General features: G+C 48.6%; 1 protein-coding gene across 1 annotated transcript in view; it reads right to left on the bottom strand.

Annotated features, from left to right (window-relative positions):
* LOC122932591 (pumilio homolog 3-like) overlaps positions 1 to 24,855 on the bottom strand; it is an 86,947-nt gene that overhangs the window by 50,997 nt on the left and 11,095 nt on the right. The window contains exons 4-6 of the mRNA XM_044287095.1: positions 19,097 to 19,232; positions 14,357 to 14,432; positions 117 to 210 (exon numbers count right to left, since the gene is read on the bottom strand). Coding sequence (XP_044143030.1) covers positions 117 to 210; positions 14,357 to 14,432; positions 19,097 to 19,232 — 306 coding nt within the window. The remainder of the gene's footprint in view (positions 1 to 116; positions 211 to 14,356; positions 14,433 to 19,096; positions 19,233 to 24,855) is intronic.

Genomic DNA, 24,855 nt, shown 5'->3' with positions numbered 1-24,855 from the left:
GGAACTTGTATAATAATCATTTTTTACCGGAGACCTCCTTCCACAAACACTGCTTGCAACCTTAAATGACCCTTTATGCTACGAAAGATATGGCAATTGCTATGACAAAGTTATACCTTTCAGCTCTTCAAAAATGGCTTTCCTTTGTTTCTCATTGGCATGTTTTATATAACACTGGATCACTCTGGTAGTGTCATGGGCAAAGGCAATCTGTGGCACACAATAGACAGGGTTAATGTAGAGGTACATCAGTTACGTCAGCAAGCAAAAGTACATCAATAGCTTATTCTTCATTATACTCTGCGCCATACAAATCATTATTGGATAGATTTTCTAAGAATTCATGAAAGCCAAGGATGCATACAGAATCAGCACATGGCCTTCCAAGGCCTGCTAAGGCTACTTTCACACTAGCGTTCGTCGGTCCGCTCGTGATCTCCGTTTGAAGGAGCTCACGAGCGGACCCGAACGCCTCCGGCCAGCCCTGATGCAGTCTGAATGGAGCGGATCCGCTCAGACTGCATCAGTCTGGCGGCGTTCAGCCTCCGCTCCGCTCGCCTCCGCACGGACAGGCGGACAGCTGAACGCTGCTTGCAGCATTCAGCTGTCCGCCTGGCCGTGCGGAGGCGAGCGGATCCGTTCAGACTTACAATGTAAGTCAATGGGAACGGATCCGCTTGAAGATGACACCATATGGCTCAATCTTCAAGCGGATCCGTCCCCCATTGACTTTACATTGAAGGTCTGAACGGATCCGCTCAGGCATCTTGCGCACTTAGAAATTTTTCTAAATGCAGACGGATCCGTACTGAACGGAGCCTCCGTCTGCATTAATATGATCGGATCCGTAGTAGCCTAATATTGCTATAAATGATTCTAATCAAAATCACAAAAAAAAAATAAAAAATCTAAATCAATAACAGAAAGAATATCTTATGGTGGCAATAACTTCCAGGGAGAAGAGTGAACCTTTTTATTTTATACAGAACAGCTCCTCAGAATTATCTGAATAGAGAAACCTTGGTTTGGAGGTGCTTTAGATAAAAATGAGCTACCACAGAAGCTTATACAAGGGGGCAGGGGTTACATGGTTTAAACCTCCCCTGTGGCTCCTCCGGCTCTTGTAGAGACAGTTTGCTTATAATTTGGTTTGCCATCTGCTGGTGAAAGAAGAACATTACATGGGAGATTCAACTCTTCACCAGCAAAAGGCAGACAGAATTACATACAGCACTTGGGTCACAAAGGGAGCAGGGGGGAAAGTCACACTTCGAGTGCCTCCTCATTACTCCCGGCTGGAGAAGCCCTGGCCAGTCCCAAAGCATTTTGATGAATTAGGGCAGGGGTGGCCAACCCACAGCTCTCGAGCCACATGTGGCTCTTTGCTTCTTCAAGTGAGGCTCTAGCGCAGCCTAATAGAGAACATGGCACGCGCCGCTCTCAGCGCATACCATGTTCTCTTCACTAGCACAGTGGAGAAGGAGGGAGTCCCTCTCTGCCGCTGCCACCAATGGGGAGCGGCTGCACCACCAATGAATGTAATTAACAGATTAATTCATGTATAGGAGGCAGCGTGTGCCGGCAGCGGTATCACATACCCAGCACCCAGCCTCAATTACAAGGCATGTGATCCGCCGAACAGCGGCACTTAAGAGGTTAATTGCTGCGGGTCGGCAGATTGCATGCCCTGTTATTGAGGCCGTGTATTCGATACCGCCGCCGGCACCAGCTGCCTCCTATACTTGAATTAATGTGTTAATTACATTCATTGGTGGTGCAGTGCGCCCCCCACCCCCAGTATTATAAATTCTAACCATTGGTGGCGCCGAGCTCTATTAGGGTGAATAGGACAAGGGTTGTAGCCCCTAAGGGGGCTAATAGTAAATAAAAAAAATGAAAAGTAAAAAAAATAAAAATAATTATTACTAAAAGTTTAAAATCTCTCCCTTTCCCAAATTTACAAACAATAAAAAATTAAACATATGTAATATCGCCATGCCCGAAAAAGTGTGAACTATTAAAATATCACAATCACGCGATGTATAGCTTGTGGCTCCTGGTAGTCATGCTTTTTTTTTTTCTGGCTCTGTGTCTGTAAGGTTGGCCACCCCTGAATTAGGGCATAAAGAAAAAGATCTTAAGTTTAGAATTCTGGATCATGTTCCACCCCGTAAAAGGGTTCTGTGTTTTTTTTTTAAACTGATGATCTATCCTCTGGATAGATCATCAGCATCTGATTGGCGGGGGTCCGACACCCGGGACCCCTGCCAATCAGCTGTTTGAGAAGGCAGCGGCGCTGGCAGTAGCGCCACGGCCTTCTCACTGTTTACCGCAGGCCCAGTGACATCATGACTAGTATTAACTGGCCTGGGCGGGGCCAAGCTCTGTTCACTTAAATGCGTGCTGTCCGCATCCGCATTTCCAGTCCGCGGCCTCGAACTTGGGAGGGGCTGACCATTATCATAGGCCTTGGCCCTACCACTGTACAAGGTGAAAACGGACGTGGGGATTCGGTAGAGTGACACACCAGTGTCGGTGGCTAAATCTCTCACACCTATTATGACCTCCTGGGGGGGGCGGAACAAGTTCATGTCACACCACATGGGGCCAAATTCTTTATCCCAACACAACCAAATATGATATACCGTATATTAGTAGGCACCCAAGATCAGGGTACTACTATTGCATTGAACCCACCATTACAACAGATAGAAGTGCAACCTAATAGGAAATATGCTGGTCAAAAATCCATGTGCCTTTAGAATGATGTTCCCGAAGGTGTTCCTATAACCCTAAGTTCACACCTGAGCACAACAAGGAGAAACCAATGCTTCCCTATGGGAATGGTTCTCACCTGGGTGTTTTACAGCGCGTACGATCGCGCTGTAAAACGCCCGACGCTCCAAAAAGTTCTTGAGCTTCTTTGGGGCGTTTTGTCTCGCGTTCCCGTACATAGACTTTCGGGAACGCGCGACAACGTGTGTTCGCCTGTCTCTGTATGCGCGATTGTAAACGCCGGTACAATCGCGCATACAGAGCGCTCCTTTCAGAACGCTCAGGTGTGAACCCAGGGTTACAGTCAGACGCACATGAGTAAAAGGTGAATCATGAGTAAATATCCCAAACTGGTACCCACACAATGTAGTGGTGATAAAGAGACAAAGGTAATGGATATCTGTGTGCAAGGCCTATGATAATGGTCAGCCCCTCCCTTTAACTTTGGATTCTTCTTGAACCCTCAACATGTAGTGCTTCATCCTTATATGGGGAGTTCTCCCTTATTTCTGCTCACATATCTTGTGCCTCATAAGTTCTTAATATAAATTACCTTATATAATACTTTTTGTTTAGATATTATGTCCCATTAAAGTGTTTCCTGTTTTGGTCTTACTAATCATTTTTACACATTTACACGGTCCAGTCACGTGACAGAGCCGGTCAGGTGACTGCCCGCTCCCTCCCCTCCTCCACTGGGCGTTGCCCCGAGGTCTCTGGAATGCCCACGCGTTAAAGCTCCGGAATCATGTTGTGTACGCACTGGCGAGCATGGGCGGAAGAGGCAGGATCACTATGACATGCACACTGCGCAGCTGGGGACGCCATCCCTTTCACTGAATCCACCAATGATGTAGTAGGTGTATATGATATAAGCTGTTGCTACTTGCAATTTTAAAATAATTAATTACACTATGCACAGGAGAGTTTATTAGCTATTTATGCACTGGGCACTTTATCTACTTTTATACTTGACCTAATTGGATTTCAAGGCGGTTTATGAAATACTGTATAGGATACACTGGAATCATGTATGTTTAAAATTCTGGAATGTTTATGATTACACGTACACTTAATCAAGTTTATTGATTGTTCAATCATGTATTATAATTAACTTGTGGGTATTTAAGTATGCACATGACATCATTCTATTGCTTGACAAAGGCCTCATTGAGCTGGGCTGAAACGTTGCGGCTGGGGAAATAAACAGGTCTAACACCCTTCAATGCCTCATCATTTGCCTTTTTGGATATTATTCACAGATTTTTTTGCCTGAAATCCTGGAGGATTTGCACCCATCTACACTGCTGTTGTTTTTCTTTCTTTCTTTGTTATACTGATGGGGACCTTAGATTGTGAGCCCCATTGGGGACAGTTGAATGCTGCAGTCTGTAAAGCGCTGCAGAATATAGCAGCGCTATATAAGTGCAGAAAATAAATAAAATATACACACACAGATTTAAATATATATATATATATATATATATATATATATATGTTTATATTTACAGTATATACATTATGTGTATATATACCACATATATGTATATACATGTGTATGTATATATAATATACTGCATATAAAAAATGAAAATACACATACTTTTGCAGAATTGTGTATATATATATATATATATATATATATATATATATATATATATATATATTTTTTTTTTTTTTAAATATGTTTAAAAAGGAGATTTTTGTATAACTTACCAGTTAAATCTCTTTCTCGCTCTTCCTTGGGGGACACAGACCTTGGGTATAGCTCAGCTCCCTAGGAGGCGTGACACTAAGTAAAACTGTTAAGCCCCTCCTCCATCAGCTATACCCTCAGCCTGGAGATAGAGGCTACCAGTTGCGTGTCCAAGTAGTGAAAGGATAACAACCAATAACGGAAACAACCAGCCAGCAACCCAACGGGGCGCCAGACCATAACCCTGTAACCAAACACAGAAGGGTGGGTGCTGTGTCCCCCAAGGAAGAGCGAGAAAGAGATTTAACTGGTAAGTTATACAAAAATCTCCTTTTCTCGCCCATTTTCCTTGGGGGACACAGACCTTGGGACGTTCAAGAGCAGTCCAAGAAGGGAGGGACCACAAACCCAAGGCGGAACACCACCAGAACATCAGGAAACCGCTGCCTGCAAAACCAGGCGGCCCAAAGCAGCATCCGCTAATGCATGCGTATGCACCCTATAGAACTTTGTGAAAGTGTGCAGAGAGGACCAAGTGGCTGCTTTGCACAACTGTTCAGCCGAGGCCCGATGCCTCTGCGCCCAGGAAGCTCCGACTGCTCTGGTGGAATGAGCAGTGACGCCGAAAGGCGGAGGTCTGCCCTTGGCTCGATAAGCCTCAGACACCGCCAGTTTAATGAAACGGGCAATAGCCACCTTGGAGACCGCCAACCCTCTGCGCGAACCCTCCGGAACCACAAACAGGGAGTCCGTGCGCCGAAAGGACCCGGTGACCTCCAAGTAAATCCTCAACGCCCTGACCACATCCAGACGGTGCAGTTCCCGTTCTCTGGGGTGGGAAGGAGAGGGACAGAGCGACGGAAGGACGATGTCCTCATTGATGTGAAAGGCGGAGACCACCTTTGGCAGGAAAGTCGGGACAGGCCGAAGCACAACCTTATCCTGGTGGAAGATCAGGAAAGGTTCGGAGCAAGAAAGAGCCGCTAACTCCGACACCCGTCGGAGAGACGTGACGGCCACAAGAAAGATGACCTTGCAGGACAGAAGGCGAAGGGAGACCTCCCGTAAAGGCTCGAAGGGGGCTGATTGGAGCGCCGAGAGCACCACATACAGGTCCCAGGAAGGAACTGGAGGGCGGTACGGCGGAACAGAGTGAGCCACCCCTTGTAAGAAGGTCTTAATTGGCCCTAGAGGGGCCAGGGGACGCTGGAGAAGAATAGACAGCCCCGAAATCTGACCCTTCAGAGAACTGAGGCACAGCCCCAGGTCCAGACCCGACTGGAGGAAGGACAGGATTGTGGGAAGAGAAAACCGGAGAGGTGGGATGCTCCGGGACTCACAGAACCCCAGATAGGACCTCCAAACCCGATAGTAGATCCTAGAGGATACGGGCTTACGAGCCCGGATCATGGTGCGGACTACGTCCGCGGAGAAACCCCGTCGCGTTAAGACGGCGGTCTCAATAGCCACGCCGTCAAACGTAGCGAGCCTAAATGCTCGTGGAAGATCGGTCCCTGAGAGAGAAGGTCTTCCCTGGAGGGCAGTGGCCACGGTGCGTCTGCCAACAGCAACATTAGGTCGGCGTACCAAGACCGGCGGGGCCAATCCGGGGCGATTAGAATCGCGGGGACGCCCTCTACCGCGATCCTCCGAAGAACCCGTGGCAGGAGGGGAAAAGGAGGAAAGACGTACAGAAGGGAGAATTCGCGCCACGGAAGGACGAGCGCGTCGGCGCCGTATGCCTTCGGGTCCCGTGCCCTGGCCAGGTATAGGGGGACCTTGTGGTTGAATTTGGAGGCCATGAGGTCCACGTCGGGGCGACCCCAGCGAAGACAAAGGGCTTCGAACACCTCTGGGTGCAGGGACCATTCTCCCGGGTCGATGGTGGACCGGCTGAGGAAATCCGCCGCCCAGTTGTCCACCCCCGGGATGTAAATCGCAGATAAGGCCGGCACGTGCGTCTCCGCCCAGAGGAGAATGAGGGTCACCTCTTGCATCGCTGCGAGTGCCTCCCTGATGGTTTATGTATGCCACAGCCGTGGCATTGTCCGATTGGATCCGAACAGGGTGGCCCCTCAGCAGATGGGTCCAGTGTCTGAGGGACAGAAGAATCGCCCTCAGTTCCAGAATATTGATTGGAAGTCTGGACTCCGATAGAGACCAAACGCCCTGGACGGACCGGGGAGGGAAACCCCCCCCCCCCCACCCCCGTAAGCTGGCATCTGTGGTAATCACCAGCCAGTTCAGTGGAAGGAAGGACTTCCCCCTTAGAGGGATATGCAACCACCAGCCGAGGGAAGCCCGAGCCAGGGGAGGCAGAAGAAAGGTCCTGTCCAGACTCCTCGGTGATTTGTCCCAGGCCGACAGAATTGCCCTCTGAAAGGTGCGGGATCGGAATTGTGCGAACGGCACCGCTTCGAAACAGGCAACCATCTTTCCCAACAACCGCATGCTGGATCTGAGGGAAGGGCGGTGATGACGGAGGAGACTGCGAACCGACCCGCGAAGGGCCAGACGCTTGTCCGACGGAAGGCGGACCTCCGCCAACTCTGTATCCAGGAGCATCCCCAGGAAGATCAGCCGTCTGGAGGGGGTAAGGGAAGATTTGGGGTGGTTGATAATCCAACCGAACCGCGTCAGGGTCTCCAGAGTGAGTTCCACACTGCGGGATGTCTGAGAGAAGGAGGGTGCCTTGACCAGGATGTCGTCCAAGTATGGGAGAAGAAAAACACTTCTTGAACGTAGAAGGGCCAAGACAGGGGCCAGGACCTTGGTGAACACTCGAGGAGCCGTCGCCAGACCAAAGGGAAGGGCGACGAATTGGAAGTGATCGTCCCCCACCGCGAAGCGCAGGAAGCGGTGATGACATGGAGCAACCGGAACGTGGAGGTATGCATCCTGAATGTCGATTGAGGCCATGAAATCCCCTCTTTCCAGGGAGGCCACTGCGGACCTGAGAGACTCCATCCGGAATCTCTGCAGTCGGAGAAAACGGTTCAGGCGTTTTAGGTCCAAGATCGGACGCACTGAGCCTTCCTTCTTGGGAACCACAAAGAGGTTCGAGTAGAACCCCCTGAACCTTTCCGTCGGAGGCACGGGGGCGACGACACCCTTGTCCATTAGAGAGTGAATGGCCGCGAAGAAGGCGGCCACTCGTACGGGATCTCGCGGAGGACGGGATCAGAAGAAACGGTCTGGCGGAATGGACGCAAATTCGATTTTGTATCCGCAAGATACAATCTCGAGCGCCCATGCGTCTGAGATGTGGGCCCGCCATACGTTCCTGAATAGGAGAAGGCGGCCCCCCACCCGGGTGGGTGGGGGCGCACCTTCAGGCAGAGGGCTGCTGGCCTGTGGGAGCCCGTGCAGGCTGGGACTTGCGCCAGGTAGGTTGCGTCCGAAAAAACGGCTTCTTGCGTCTATCCTGGGCTGGGCCAGAGGAAGAAGAACTGGCCGCGGGTCTAGACCCGGTGGGCTTGCGAAAGGACCGAAAACGGGACGAACCAGCGCGACCACGGGGGGCGCCCATTGGCCTGGACTGGGGGAGGTGAGTACTCTTCCCACCCGTGGCCTCTGATATAAGTTCGTCCAGACGGGTTCCGAACAGGCGGGAACCCGTGAATGGTAGGCCGGCCAAAGAGCGTTTGGAAGCGGCGTCCGCCGCCCAAACCTTCAGCCAGAGTTCCCTCCTGACAGAAACTGCCAGGGCAGAGGAACGGGCAATGAGGGCACCCGCATCAAGGGAGGCCTCACAGACGAATTTTCCGGCCTGAACAATTAGTTGGGCTAAGGAACGGAGGTCCTGAACAGGGACGTCCGACCCCTAACTCCCGTTCCAGTTGCAAACCCCATTCAGAGACCGCTTTGCCAACCCAGGCGGAGGCAAAGACCGGTCTAAGGGCCGAACCAGAGGCAGTAAATATGGCCTTGGAGAGGGATTCCGTACGACGGTCCTCAACAGACTGGAGGGAAGATCCGTCCTGTACAGGAATAGTAGTGCTTTTGGACAGGCGAGCCACGGGAGGATCAACCTTAGGCGGGGATGTCCACGTGGTCACAGAATCCGCTGGAAAGGGATAACAAATGTCCAGCTTTTTGGGTGTAATAAAGCGGACGTTAGGCCGAGTCCAAGCCTTGGATACCACAGAAGAAAAATCAGCGTGTATGGGAAAAACCTTGGAGGCCTGTTTGGGGCGGAGAAAGGACACGCCGGCCTGTTCAGAGCTGGGGGGGTCATCGTGTAGCTGAAAGGTATCACGGATGCTAGTGACAAGATGCCCCACCGCGGACGCCAATTTGGACGGAAGCTCTGAGTCCATGTCCACGTCCGAATCCGCCAGTTCTCCCTCAGAAAGCGTATCCCTTTGAGAGGATAGACTTGACTGAGCTCGCACGCATGGCGGAGAGAGCGAAGCATCTGGAGAAGATGTGCGCTCAACCCTTGAACGTTTCTGAGTATGCCGGGCCCTGGAAGATTCGCTGGGAGGCAGGGAACCAGTGGGGGCGGCAGAAACGGTAGTCCCAGCGGGTGCGACAGGGATTGTGGCAGCCTGCGGGAGAGGCGGTCTATCCACGAGACGGCCCACTACGTGTGTAAGGCTTTCCACCGCCTGAGACAGAGACCTAGCCCAGTCAGGGGGTTCAGAGGCACCGGGGGGCGCAGCGGGAAGCGGGCCCTGCACCGGGGCCTGACATGCAAGGCAATGCGGCTCAGATTGCCCACGCGGAAAAAGTTCCTTACAGGCGGTACAGGCATGGTACCAGGGTTTGGGGGCACCTGTGGGATCTGACATGCTGAAGTGTGGTTGTACTCTAATATAGAGACCACAAAGGGTTATAGCAGCTATGACCAGGAGGGTTAGGAGAGGGTTAACTGTCCTACCAGTGCCTCAGAAGAACGTCAGGAGATGGCCCAGATCAGCAGCAGCAGAGAAGCAGTGAACAGCAGTGAGCAGCAGAGAGCGCCCACAGAAGCCGAGCGATGTACACAGGAGGTTAGAGTCCCCCACCGTGTCCCAGCTTCCTGTCAGGAGTGAGGAAGCGCGGGAAACCTCAGCAGAAAGCGCGGGGAACAAGCTCCGCCCCCTCCAGCGCTTGAAATGTCTCCTGTGAAGGAGAACGTAGCTCCGCCCCCAAAATGACGCGCGCGTAAGCCCCGCCCCCTGCCGGGACCGCTAAGCCCCGCCCCCCGTTCTCGGCGGGAAGGGGGAGAGAGAGAAGAGAAAAATGGAGTCAGCCCCGAATGAGGGGGAGGGAGAAAGATAGCAGCGTGGGGGGGAACGGCGTGGGGGTGCTGAGGATGCTGCTGTGCTGCATTGTCCTGCAGATGAGCGCTCAGAATGAGCGACCACGGGTGCCCCCCTTACCCAGAGGGGTAGATGCTGCAGATAGGGACGGGGTATGGGCTGGAATAGCCATCTCACCGTCCGACGTCTTCACCCTCAGTCCTTTCCAGCAGGGTCGCCCCTTCAGCCACTGGCACCGCAGTGGCAGGAAGCTGGAAGAGGGGCTTGGCGTGCGGGCGACCCCCTAGCTGGCGGGATGTAGGGGAGCCATTGCTGCCCAGATCCTCCTATTGCTTCTGTGGGGGAGGCAGCAGTGCAGATAAGTTGGCACTGGCGCAGCTCAACCCCGGGAGAGCAGAGAGGTCTAATGCGTCTCTGGTATCCCTAGGAAAAAATAAAATAACAAAATTAGAAGAAAAAGTAAAAATAACAAGGAGAAAACAGCCCTGCAGTAGCAGGGAGTGTCTTGCCTCCTTGGACACTAAGCTAAAACTGGTAGCCTCTATCTCCAGGCTGAGGGTATAGCTGATGGAGGAGGGGCTTAACAGTTTTACTTAGTGTCACGCCTCCTAGGGAGCTGAGCTATACCCAAGGTCTGTGTCCCCCAAGGAAAATGGGCGAGAAAGGGAACCTGTCACCTGGAAAAGATAATTTACACTAATCGCGGTACCTTAAAGTATCTCTCATAGTGTGCCCAAAGATGTATTCATATCTTCTTTCTGCGTTGTGCTGTCTCATAAAATCGACTTATAAAACTGCGTTTGGCACCTTTTTGAAGTCGTGCTGAAGTCACGGGGGCAGCGGCCCCCTTGACTCAACCGTCGGATAAGCCCGCCCCTATGCCGCTCCTCCGCATATTGATGGACATTTTTCCCTGTAGCCGAGACCGCGCTCTTCTCGCGCATGTCCTGCCACAGTATGATCCCGGCCACGGCTCCCTCCCTGGCATCTTCTTGTTCACTGCGCTTGCGCTGTTCCTATAAAGCACGCTTGCGCCCATCGCTTCTCCCCTGCGGCGTGAGCGCAATCACTGTCTTCTTGCACTGCAGCGCAGGGGCAGTGAACATGCAGATGCCAGGGACGGAGGGAGCCATAGCCGGGATCGCGCTGCAGCAGGACGCGCACGGCGCATGCGCGAGGAGAGCATGGTCACGGCTACAGGGAAAAATGTCCATCAATATGCAGAGGAGCGGCATAGGGGCGGGCTTATCCGACGGATGAGTCAAGGAGGCCGCTGCCCCCGTGACTTCAGCACGACTTCAAAAAGGTGCCAAACACAGTTTTATAGGTCGATTTTATGAGACAGCACAACGCAGAAAGAAGATATGAATACATCTTTGGGCACACTATGAGAGATACTTTAAGGTACTGCGATTAGTGTAAATTGTCTTTTCCAGGTGACAGGTTCCCTTTAATACACACAAAATCAGTCCTAATCACACAGCAGGACGTTACATTCTCCTATCTGCTCTGCTTGTTTGTCAGGGATTATGATCCTGAATACAGATAAGATCTTCAGCTGAATATCTGTAGGAATGGAGTTCATGAGGAGACACGAAGTACAGAGACGAGGGTGGGGATGGGGATAATGAGCAGCAGCACTTGTATGCAGTCTCCATTACCACAGCCTGTCCTGTCCTGTCCTGTCCTTCAGGATCATAGTCCCCGACAAGCAGAGCAGAGCGGAGGCTGGGGCAGCTCTTTAGCAAACTATTGTGAAGTAACTTGTCCTTCCTGTGCGATGAGGACAGGTTTTGTGTGTACTAATAGGGCGGCGGCCATTTTATTTCTCCTAACTAGAGATGAGCAAATTTCATGTTATGAAATTCGTTTGCGCTTCGTTTGGTGGTAAAAGCAGAATTGCGTTATGGATTCCGTTACCACGGACCATAACGCAATTCTATGTCGGAATGTATAACGAAATGCCTTTAGAGGCATTCCGTTAATCATTCCATCATAATAGAAGTCTATGGCTTGCATAACGGATCCGTCCCGTTTCCATTATGCAGGCCATAGACTTCTATTATGACGGAATGAATAATGTACATGTACAATGCTGGTAGAGAACGGATTAAAACAGCAAAAACCCAGAACAGAATCTAAACAAAACCTGTCTCAGCAAACTACACTTTGCTGAAACCACTGCAGCTTTCTGGATTTCAGTTATTTCATCCAGCTGAGGTATCTGGGTGAGATATACACGCCTTCTACCACAGTAGATATAGATAGAGATGTAAATAGATACAGTAAATGATAATAGATAGATACCTCTCCATCTTCACACACATTATATATATCTACACACACCCTGTACACATACAGTACAGACCAAAAGTTTGGACACACCTTCTAATTCAAAGAGTTTTCTTTATTTTCATGACTATGAAAATTGTAGATTCACACTGAAAGCATCAAAACTATGAATAACAAAAAAGTGTGAAACAACTGAAAATATGTCAAATTCTAGGTTCTTCAAAGTAGCCACCTTTTGCTTTGATTACTGCTTTGCACACTATTGGCATTCTCTTCATGAGCTTCAAGAGGTAGTCACCTGAAATGGTTTTCACTTCACAGGTGTGCCCTGTCAGGTTTAATAAGTGGGATTTCTTGCCTTATGAATGGGGTAGGGACCATCAGTTGCGTTGTGGAGAAGTCAGGTGGATACACAGCTGATAGTCCTACTGAATAGACTGTTAGAATTTGTATTATGGCAAGAAAAAAGCAGCCAAGTAAAGAAAAACAAGTGGCCATCATTACTTTAAGAAATGAAGGTCAGTCAAGTGCAGTCACAAAAACCATCAAGCGCTACAAACAAACTGGCTCACATGCGAACCGCCCCAGGAAAGGAAGACCAAGAGTCACCTCTGCTGCGGAGGATAAGTTCATCCGAGTCACCAGCCTCAGAAATCGCAGGTTAATAGCAGCTCAGATTAGAGCCCAGGTCAATGCCACACAGAGTTCTAGCAGCAGACACATCTCTAGAACAACTGTTAAGAGGAGACTGTGTGACTCAGGCCTTCATGGTAGAATATCTGCTAGGAAACCACTGCTAAGGACAGGCAACAAGCAGAAGAGACTTGTTTGGGCTAAAGAACACAAGGAATGGACATTAGACCAGTGGAAATCTGTGCTTTGGTCTGATGATTCCAAATTTGAGATCTTTGTTCCAACCACCGTGTCTTTGTGCGACGCAGAAAAGGTGAACGGATGGACTCTACATGCCTGGTTCCCACCGTGAAGCATGGAGCAGGAGGTGTGATGGTGTGGGGGTGCTTTGCTGGTGACACTGTTGGGGATTTATTCAAAATTGAAGGCATACTGAACCAGCATGGCTACCACAGCATCTTGCAGCGGCATGCCATTCCATCCGGTTTGCGTTTAGTTGGACCATCATTTAATTTTCAACATGACAATGACCCCAAACACACCACCAGGCTGTGTAAGGGCTATTTGACCATGAAGGAGAGTGATGAGGTGCTGCGCCAGATGACCTGGCCTCCACAGTCACCGGACTTGAACCCAATCGAGATGGTTTGGGGTGAGCTGGACCGCAGAGTGAAGGCAAAAGGGCCAACAAGTGCTGAGCATCTCTGGGAACTCCTTCAAGACTGTTGGAAGACCATTTCAGGTGACTACCTCTTGAAGCTCGTCAAGAGAATGCCAAGAGTGTGCAAAGCAGTAATCAAAGCAAAAGGTGGCTACTTTGAAGAACCTAGAATATGACATATTTTCGCACTTTTTTGTTATGTATATAATTCCACATGTGTTAATTCATAGCTTTGATGCCTTCAGTGTGAATCTACAATTTTCATAGTCATGAAAATAAAGAAAACTTTTGAATGAGAAGGTGTGTCCAAACTTTTGGTCTGTACTGTATATACATATCCACACACATATATAAATCCACACACACATATATAAATACACACACACACACACACACACACACACACAATCTCAATCACATTGTGGGAAAAGCAGTAACCTTTTATTCAATGCTGGGAATGTAGGGTTGCTATCATTATGCAGATTTCTCTATGTAGTTATTTGACTAAAGAACTGATGAGATGACAGATGAGGTGCTGTTGTCACTATGGCATCACAAGTAGGCAGAGATGTCATGTGACTGCTCCCCTGGAGACGCTTTGCTGTGATTTTTACTTTCACTTTGCAGCTGCTCCGCCCACACAACCTCTCATCAATGTGAGCATGCTATGCTGAATGCAGTAGAAAAATGATATATATACAGTATCTCTCTCATGATACTAATTCCTCTTGGCTTTAGTTATTGTCTGGGGCACTTTATTGGTTTTTATACTTATGGTGGCCAACCCCTTTAAGTAGACAAATAAAATGGCTGCTTATAAAACTTACACTGCTACAATTATCATCTCCCTAGAGACACCAATGGCACATGTAACTAATGCATATTGATCTGTTATGGAATCTAATTAGAGCTGACTTATGTTCCTTACATTTAATGTCGCTCTCATTGATTCTTTCCCAAGTTAAAGCAATTAAATCGTGAGCAAGGAGCGTGTAATCATCATATTATGTGGTCTGACCCAGGAGGAAGGATCATCTGATAAGCTTCACTTACACTTTTCACGTTCCCTCGAAGCAGCTTCTCCAGTTCATCCATCAGTTTGGTTCTCTTTGTGGCATCACAATCTTTTCTAGAGACAAAAATAGGAACAAAAAAAAAGGAAATAAAATAAAGCTTAGAAAAGAGAAGAACATAGGGTACGCATCTTCAAAAAAATAAAAATCTCTGTCCTCTGAAGAACAAGTTTATTTTATTGTGTTTTGCTATGATTTTTCTAATAAAATGTCAACCAAGCCAACTAGGGATCATGTCTTAAAGGGGTTTTCTGAGATATTTTTAGGATGATAGGTCATCAATATCAGATCAGTGGGGGTCCAACACCCGGCACAATCAGCTGGTTTACCTGTCCACTGTTTACCTGCTCGACATCGCAGCGGTGAGCAGGTGTAAATACAAGCCGTCCCACTCACTTCAATGGGACGGCCCTTTCCTATTCAAGTATATATTGGTGGCCTATTCTGAGGCAGAGGTACCTGTAACAAGATCTAAACTTACTTGCTCCCCGCTGCTCCATTCCAGCTCTGTGGCTCCTGGGCTGTCATCACCGCACTTTGGTCCATGCCTGTCAACTTCTGCATGGATAGAGTCAATGTGCTGTTGCAGCAAATGACTGGCCTCAGCAGCGCATGTGACCTAATCTATGCGGTTATTCACGGGTGATGACAAAAGTGCAGTAAAGGCAGACCAGGAGCCAAAAGAGAAGGAATGGAGCAGCAGGGACCAAGTAAGCATAGGTCCTTTTACAGGTACCACTGGAGAAGTAGGGAGGAATAAAAAATATAAAAAATCCTGGACCCGTTAAAAAGATAACAGGAGTCGTACACCATCTAGGCGCAAATTTCCAGCAAAAGCCCAAAAAAACAGTTTTAGAAGTATCCCTGAGACTACAAATAATGCATTAATAAAAAAATAATAATAATAATAATCTGTATCCCTTTCAAATGTTTTTAATTCCATTAAAGAGGACCTTTCATGGGTCCAGACATTATAAACTAAGTATCAGGATAAGTAGGGCATAGTGCAGGGATCTAACTGCACTTACTATTTTTCCTGGGGGCCGCTCCTTTCTCTTGCTGTGGCCCCTGTTCTCCCCTGGCTGTAGCGCTGTCCAATCGCAGCAGAGAGCGTCCCAGCCAGGGAGAAAAAAAAAAACTCACCTCCTTCCTGTGACGCTCTGCTGCGATTGGACAGCACTACAGCCAGGGAGAAGAAGACACCCACGGAGAAAGACTCAGTCTCCTCCTCATTGTTCCAAAGCTATTAATTAGCATACCAGGTGGGAGAATGCGAAGGGGGCCACAGAGGGCAAACGAAGTGGCGCCCAGGAAAAAATAAAAATTGCAGTTAGATCCCTGCACTATGCCCTACGTAGCCTGATACTTAGTTTATAATGTCTGGACTCTGTACCCATGAAAGGTCCTCTTTAAACAGATAACACACATAATTGCCATCCTCATGTACAATAAAAATAATCATATAGTGCAGGGATCTGCAACCTCTGGCACTCCAGCTGTTCTGAAACTACAACTCCCAGCATGCTCCATTCACTGCTATGGAAGTTGCAAGAGCAGCCGACCCAGTGCTAGGAATTGTAGTTTCACGGCAGCTGAAGTGCCGGAGGTCGCTGACCCCTGACATAGTGAATGCTGTAAAAACTAAAGAAATGCCCAAACTGTGTTTTTTTTGTTAATGCCACCTTCTAAAAATGCAATAAAAAGAGGATGCACCCCAAAATGGTATCAATGAAAACTACAACTTGTCCCACAAAAAGCAGGCCCTTGCACATCTTCATCAACAGAAAAGTAAAAATGTTCTGGATCATTGAATATGGCAACAAGAAATTTTTAAGTAGAAAAACATAAGACAATCTATATAAATTTGGTATAGGCATAACCTTACGGACCCACAGAATAAAATTATTATGTCACTTATACTGCATGGTGGGCGCCATAAAAACAAAAGCACAAAATTAGAATGACTGTTTTTCACTTTGTCACCCATAAAAAAAAAAAAATATTAAAAGTTTTACACAATATTAAATGTACACCTAAATGGTGCCATTTCAAAATTAAATTCATCCCGCAAACAACAAGCCTCATATGCCGATATCGACAGAAAAAAAGTTAAGGCTCCATAAAGGGGTTGTCCTCTTTTTACTATTGATGAATGGGACGGCTCCTTCCTATTCACTTGGACAGACAAAGCCATCCCACAGAAGTGAATGGGGACGCCATACTCGTAATTACTGCGGCGAGCAGGTATACAGAGCAGAGAAGGCAGCGCTCGCAGGTCATCAATATACACTTGTATAGGAATGAGCCGTCCCATTAAGGTGAACGCGACGGCTTCTTGTAATTACACCTGCTCAGTGTGATGTCGACGGTGAGCAGGTAAACAGTGAAGGGTAGGCAGTGCTGGCACGGCATGTGGCCTTCTCTTCAACCAGCTGATCGACGTGGGTGTCGGATATTGATAATCTATCCTGAGGATAGGTCACCAATAGTAAAAAGCGGACAACCCCTTTAAGCGGTTAATGGTCATGTATAGCCAGTAATAAAAGTAAAGTAATAATGTATCATTCTGCTTCAAGCCACAGCTACTAAACCATTACATTTCTTAGGCATTTAGGGTGCATTTTATTCCACAGCCAAAACTAGGATTTGATGAATAAATTATGAAAGGTCATGCAGCTTTTATAAAAGTGCTGCACCTATAAAACAGAGGGTGAAATCTGTGGCAATGCAATGTGCAACAAGTTTGCCATGTATCAATGTGGCCTTATGGGCAACTTGAGGGGGATCCGTCCCAAAAAAGCTGCAAGACAAGTACTCGGTTGCTTGTAAGTCTTAAAGAGTCTTTGTACAAAGCAGAACATTAAAGGGGTGTTTCCAACTAGGATATGTCATCATTTATGATCTGAGAGGGGTCATGGTTCATCCTCAGCACCCCCCACCGATCCTGCAAATGAAGGGGCCGTACCACTAATTCAGCACTACGGCCCCATAGTTTTTTTTCTCTGCACTTAAAGAGGACCTTTCACGGGTTCCATCATTACAATATCAAAACCTCGCACTGTAGGGCATGTTTACGAGATGTCATATTGTTAATTTTTTCTCTGATCCACTGTGCCCCCCGTTCTGTTTTCATGCCCGGTATGCTAATCTATAGCATGGGTACAGGGAGGAGGAGACGGTCGCGTTTCTCAGTGGGGCGTCTCCTTCTACCTGGCTGAGAGCCATTCAATCACAGGAGAGAGAGTGTCACAGCCAGGGAGAAGGCGAGCTCTTTTTTCTTAATGGCTGTGACACGCTCCTCTGTGATTGGACAGCTTAGGCTAATTTCACACTAGCGGCACGGACCTCCGGCAGGCTGTTCAGTCGGGTGAACGCGTGCCCCCGGACTGCCGCTCCATCCCTATTGACTATAATGGGGGCGGGGCGGAGTCTGGCGGAGGCACGGCAGCGCACGGCGAGAGGCAAATCGGAATAAATGTCGGACATGTCGTAGTTTTAGTCCAGCAGCCTCTCGCCGTGCGCTGCCGTGTCTCTGGCATAACTCCGCCCCCATTATAGTCAATGGGGACAGAGCGGCAGTCCGGGGGCACGCGTTCACTAGTGGCAGGACGGATCCGACAGGCTGTTCACCCAACAGGACAGCCTGCCGGAGGTCCATGCCGTTAGTGTGAAAGTAGCCTTACAGCTACGAAGCAGACGCCTATTGAGAATCGTGGCCGTCTCCTCCTCCCTGTACCGATGCTACTGATTAGTATACAGGGCGGCAAAAGAGAACTGGGGCACAGCAGTGCAACGGATCAGAAAATATAAAGTAGTGACATGACATCTAGTAAACATGCCCTACAGTGCCAGGTATTGACACTGTAATTAGGGATGAGCGAGTCGACTTTGGATGGTACATGCGAAGTCGATTCGCTTAAAAATTTGTTCCAATACGGTACGGAGATCCTTCTCCGTACAGTATTGGAATGTATTGGCTCCGATGAGCCCAAGTTATTTCTTCGCAAAGTCTAGCGAGCCTTCGTATAATAACTTGGGGAATTATTACTGTAAAAAACCTTGTAACCGAATTTCGATTCGGTTCCAAAGTACCACACGGAACAGAACAAGAGTTTGTTTACAAAGTTTGTTACAGCAATAATTAATTCCTGAAGTCATTATACGAAGTCTCGCACGACTTCACAACGAAATATCTTCGGCTCATCGGAGCGCCATACATTCTAATACTGTACGGAGAAGGATCTCCGTACCGTATTGGAACACATTTTTAAGCGAATGGACTTCGGATGTACCATCCGAAGTCAACTAACACTCTCTCATCTCTAACTGTAGTGTCAGATCCCGTGAAAGGTCCTCTTTAAAGGGGTTGGCCAATTTCCAAAGTAATTTAACAAAATGTCCTATACAGTCATGTAGGCTCCATACAAGACTATGCACATTGTACACCAGCTGTCCTAATGGTATTCAGTCATGTAAACATACTAACCTGTCATCATCTGCACCCATGGGCTGCAAGAAGGTGGTGACCACTTCCTCTGGCAGCTCCTGGTAACCTTCCATGCTGCACAGGCGCCGAATGGTAAATGGATGAGTCAGGTGCATGTGCAGATAAAGGCAGCAGAACCCCCACAGGAAGCGGTTCCCTTTAAAGAAGTCCTTATCTCTTGACTTATACATCTATTGTACATCCTAAAAGGTTCCAGAATGTGAAACTGCATACCTTCTGATGTTCTCCCAAATGTGCTTGGACCTTGACATGACGTCATAATTACTCTTCTCATTACTCTGTCTGGTCTGTTTTAACTCCTTTTTCTTCTTTTTGAAGTCATCCCACTTTGGTTTCTTGGCTTCAACGCCTGTAACCAGAGACAGCATTTTAATGAAATGTTCAGCGTCTTCTAAACCTCCAGTCCATAACGCTTCCCCTTCAAAAAGAGCATGCGTCTTCCCCATTTTAATTTTTTTTTGTGTAAAAACAAAATCCAATAATTAAACAGCCCGTGTTAAGGTACTTTCACACTTGCGTTGTTGGATTCCGGCAGGCAGTTCCGTTGCCGGAACTGCCTACCGGATCCGGAAATCCGTATGCAAACGGATAACAATTGTTTCCGGAACACTTGGTATCGTATCCGGCATTAATACATTTCAATGGAAATTAATGCCGGCAAGTGTTCCAGAATTTTGGCAGTTGAAAATACCGCAGAAAGCTGCGGTATTTTCTCCAGCCAAATACCGTAAGCGTGACTGAACTGAAGATATCCTGATGCATACTGAACGGATTGCTCTACATTCAGAATGCTTTAGGATAAAACTGAAGCGTTTCTTTCTGGTATTGAGCCCCTGTGACGGAACTCAATACCGGAAAACTTTAACGCAAATTCACGGCTTGCATTTTTGCAAGCCATGAATTTTTCTACAGGAAAGTATATACCCTCCTCTGATGTCACTTCCTCTGTAGACCGCTTTGAAAAACAAGCCATGGTATAATAAGAAACAGTTTAAAAAACACCATAAAAAGCATCCCACATTGATCTGCACTGCGCATGTGCACGCACAAGATTTCAGAGCCAGATAATCCCAAACAGCGAGGATGACTGGCCCCGTCAATCAGGGCATGAAGGGGGTGGTGACGGGAGAGAAGAGCAGGTGAAGAGGTGCTCCGAGCACCTTATTTGCATAAAAAGTATGACTGTCACCCCAAAAGGTATATCAGTTTGCAGCCAATAAAGAGGGCTCATTTAATTCACCATGATCATCACTACCAGCCAGGAGGCTTAGTTTTACAGGGATGATCATAGTGACAGATGCTCTTGAAGGAATGAGGTAGGAACCAAGGGAAGAGCTACACATGAAGAGGAGAAATCCTTCAGTGAACAGGTACATTTCAGCAAAGGAGCACACAGGCTAAGCACACAAATGTAGACATTTTTCAGCAAAATATGGGTTACATATGGATTTAACCCTATGCTATCTGGTGAACGTACAATACACGTCTACAGGTGGACTGTCATGTAGCAAATTAGAAACCCCCAGCATGGGGTCCATTCACACGTCCACAATGTTGCGGAACGGATCCTGACCCATTCATTTTCAATGGGGCAGGCACTATGTGCTGTCCACATCCGCACTTGCTTTCCCGAAAAAAATAGAACATGTCCTATTCTGCAACTGCGGACAAGAAAAGGCATTTTCTATTATAATGCCGGCGATGTGCGGTCCGCGAAATGCAGAACGCACACTGCCGATGTCCGTGTTTTGCGGATCGCAAAACACCTACGGATGTGTGAATGGACCCTTACTAATATATCTTCTTAAGCAGATCTGCCTGGTTTTTCTGCTATTGGCAGCCGCGCCCCCTCCTGTCCCGCTCTCAACCCGCCCCCTCCTGTCCCGCTCTTAATCCACCCAAACTTGTCCATGCCTGAAGGAGTGTGCTGCTGTCTGGGTCCTAAAGCACCCTGCTTGTATCAGAGGTGCTTCCCTTCTGTGACTGGCACTCCTGGCTGTGCAGGGCTGGCAGGGGCACTTGTTAAAAGCTAAAATAAAGAAACTTTTGCAGTAGGAAGGGAGACTGAGGGGAAGCTGTGATGGCTGATCTGTCTGCAGGCTCTGCCCCCTCTGTACTGATAGGATCCTGCTGTATGTGAGGATGTAGCAGTGCCAGGGAAGCGCTGTGGACCACAAACTGTTAGCAATCCCAGTGTCTGTCCTGTTTATAGCTCCTCTGCACTGTGTTCTTATCACAGACATGATATTACAGCCAGACCAACAGCTCAGGGGCTTTAACCTCTTGTGAGCTGTCAGTATGGCAGAGGTCAGTGATATAAGCAGCAGTCACTGCCTCACCATCTATAACTGCATTCCCTCTCCTTCCTGCACTCTGTCTATGGTGATATGTGACCCCCACCACTGCATATAGAGATCCGTGACCCCCTGTACACTGCATACAGTGATCTCTGCTAACGGTAGCCCACAAGTGCCGCTGAAAGTCCACTCTGGCCCCATTCACTTTAATGGGGACAGGTCGGAGATGCGGCCACAGCATGGCAAACATGCAGAGAGGCAGCTGGACAAAAAACGCAGTGTGCTGGGCATCAGTAAATGTGAATGGGGCACTCGTGGGTTAGCGTATTCATCAGAGCTCTTGTCCCCCTGCTCAACAGCCCCCCTCCTACGGCAGTCCATGCACCTAAACAGAAATCTATGACAGCTCAGAGCTACCGTGGATTTCTGGCTTCATTTGAGTCAGAAAACAGGCGAAAAGGAACATAAATTTGTTGGGGAGACTGGTCACTCCCCCTCCCTGCCCTGTTGTCACGCCCCCCCCCCCCCTCTTAACCTCCTCACGACCGCCGTACGCAGGATTGCGTCTTCGCGGCGGTCGTGCTGTTCTGGGTGGACGCGCCGGTGCGTCCTCTCGCGAGACGCGAGATTTCCGAGTATGCCGGCCCGCGCATGCGCATCGCGGGCCGGCAAAATTCAAAGAACAAGTTCGTCATCAACCTGCCGGCCACGATCATTGGCTGGCAGGTTGATGATTTTCAAAAAAACGAATCAGCAGCCAGATAACCCATCATATTAGTAAATATGATGGGTTATATGGCTGCTGTGCTCCTCTGCTCCTTCTTTTGGTCGGTTGGTTCCAGGAGAGGAGCACATCATTACTGTGAGTACCCCACTACACTTAGCCCCCAGATCACCTCCCAGCACCCAATTAACCCTTTGATCACCCCTTCTTGCCCCTGTCAATCACTAGTGAAAAGGAAAAAAAGTGATCAGTGCAAACTTAGGTATAGTTTAGGTCCCTTGGTTAGGTAGTTAGCGATCAGTTAGCGCCCAGCCCACCGCACCGCAGTCCGTTATTCGCTGATTAGCGTATCGCTAATCAGCATTTGTACTTTTATAGTATCTGAAAGTGATCAAAACTGATCACGGTCAGATCTATAATAGTACTAGTGTCACTTTAGTTCGCCCTCCACCCAAAACGCAGTGTTTGCCCGATCAGGCATGATCGGTCGCCCACACGTGCGTTCGCCCACGCCCGCCCCACCGCAGTGACAAAAAATTTTTTTTTTTGATCACTGCACATTCACTTTACACGCACTGCGGCGATAAAAAAAATCAGTTTTGATATTTTTTATCAACCGCAGCGGCCTCCGGTACTTCGCTAGGCTCCCCTTTGTAAGACAGGCTTGCTTTTTTTTTCTTGGGTAGTCTCAGGGAATACCCCGAAATTTAGTTGCCCACATGTCTAACAGGGGGTATTCTTCTGAAGAGGCCTACAGGCTTCTGACCCAGTCGGATGAGGAGTGGGAACCCTCATCTGATGAATCCAGCGGGTCAGAATACGAACCTGTAGAAAGCAGTGGCTCTCTGACCCAAAGTTCGGACGAGGAGGTTGAGGTCCCTGATAGCAGCAGGCGTACCCGGCCCCGTGTCGCTAGACCGCAGGTTGCGCAGGATCCGCTTCAAGAGCAGCAGAGTGGGGCTGGTGCTGTCGGATTACGTGGTGAGGCATACACCAGCAGCCCAGCCCTTCCTGGACCTAGTACCAGCACTGCCGTACAACCTGGTGAAGTAGCGAGCACCAGAAGGGCAGTTGAAGCTGGTACGGTGGCACGTGCAGTAGTGACCCCGTCGCAGCCACCGCAAAGACGTGCCCCTAGAATCCCAGAGGTGCTGGCAAACCCTGATTGGCAGTCCCCAACTTCCGCCGCACCCGTAGTTTTCCCTTTCACTGCCCAGTCTGGAGTTCGGGTTGAGACAGCTCAGATCGGTTCGGCCCTGGGATTTTTTGAGCTGTTCTTGACTGCGGAGCTTTTAGACTTAGTTGTGGCCGAAACAAACAGATATGCCACACAATTTATAACCGCTAACCCGGGAAGCTCTTATGCCCAGTCTTTCCGGTGGAAACCAGTCCAAGTTTCCGAACTTAAAACTTTTCTGGGCCTCCTCCTCAACATGGGCCTGACAAAAAAGCATGAATTGCGGTCATATTGGTCCACGAACCCAATTCATCACATGCCCATGTTCTCTGCTGCTATGTCCAGGACACGATTTGAGACCATCCTGCGTTTCCTGCACTTTAGTGATAACAGCACCTCCCGTCCCAGAGGCCACCCTGCTTTTGACCGGCTCCACAAAATTCGGCCCCTCATAGACCATTTCAACCTGAAATTTGCAGATATTTATACCCCAGAGCAAAACATCTGCATAGACGAGTCCCTAATACATTTTACCGGGCGCCTTGGCTTCAAACAATACATCCCAAGCAAGCGCGCCCGGTATGGGGTCAAATTGTATAAGCTCTGTGAAAGGGCCACAGGCTATACCCACAAATTTCGGGTCTATGAGGGAAAAGATCAGACCCTGGAGCCGGTCGGTTGCCCTGACTACCTGGGGAGCAGTGGGAAGACAGTTTGGGACTTGGTGTCACCCTTATTCGGCAAGGGGTACCATCTTTATGTGGACAATTTTTACACAAGTGTGGCCCTCTTTAGGCATTTGTTTCTAGAACGGATTGGCGCCTGTGGTACCGCGCGAACTAGTCGCGCGGGCTTCCCCCAACGGCTCGTTACCACCCGTCTTGCAAGGGGGCAGAGGGCCGCACTGTGTAACGAAGAACTGCTCGCGGTGAAATGGAGAGACAAGCGTGACGTTTACATGCTCTCCTCCATTCACGCAGACACGACAATCCAAATTGAGCGAGCAACCCGTGTCATTGAAAAGCCCCTCTCAGTCCACGACTATAACCTCCACATGGGAGGGGTCGACTTCAATGACCAGATGTTGGCTCCGTATTTAGTTTCCCGACGCACCAGACGCTGGTATAAGAAGGTGTCTGTATATTTAATTCAATTGGCTCTGTACAATAGTTTTGTTCTCTACAGTAAGGCTGGGAGAACTGGATCCTTCCTCAAATTCCAGGAAGAGATCATCGCGAACCTCCTGTATCCAGGAGGTTCCGTGGCCCCATCCACCAGTGTAGTTAGCAGTCTACACGAGCGACACTTCCCCAGTGTCGTTGCTGGTACCTCAAACCGACCGCCACCCCGAAAAAAATGTCGTGTCTGTAGCAGGAGTGGAATAAGGCGTGACACCCGCTATTTCTGTCCTGACTGTCCGGACCACCCTGCCCTATGCTTTGGAGAGTGTTTCCGGAAGTACCACTCACAGGTACACTATTAGCATAGGGATCATCTCACCAGGATAGGCACACAGGGCTATTAGGGCCCATTCACTCACAGCTGCTGCAAACGTCTCCTTTCACATGGGACAAAGTGCATAACGCACTTCGCCACATCTTTGGGCGATTTGCGCTTTGCACATTGACCCATGGGGAAGGAGAGGTTTGTTCTATAAAGGTAAAAAAAAAAAAAAAAAAAACAGGTAAGCAAACAGGTTAATGTTTAGTTCAAAAAGTTAAAGTTACATGTTCTGTTCCAAAGTTAATAAAATTATTGCGTTGTGGCCTGGTTT

The sequence above is a fragment of the Bufo gargarizans genome, chromosome 1, assembly GCF_014858855.1.
Source record: "Bufo gargarizans isolate SCDJY-AF-19 chromosome 1, ASM1485885v1, whole genome shotgun sequence".
Taxonomy (NCBI): Eukaryota; Metazoa; Chordata; class Amphibia; order Anura; family Bufonidae; genus Bufo; species Bufo gargarizans.
The sequence above is the reverse complement of the archived record's forward strand: the minus strand, read 5'-3'. Positions and strand labels throughout refer to the sequence as shown.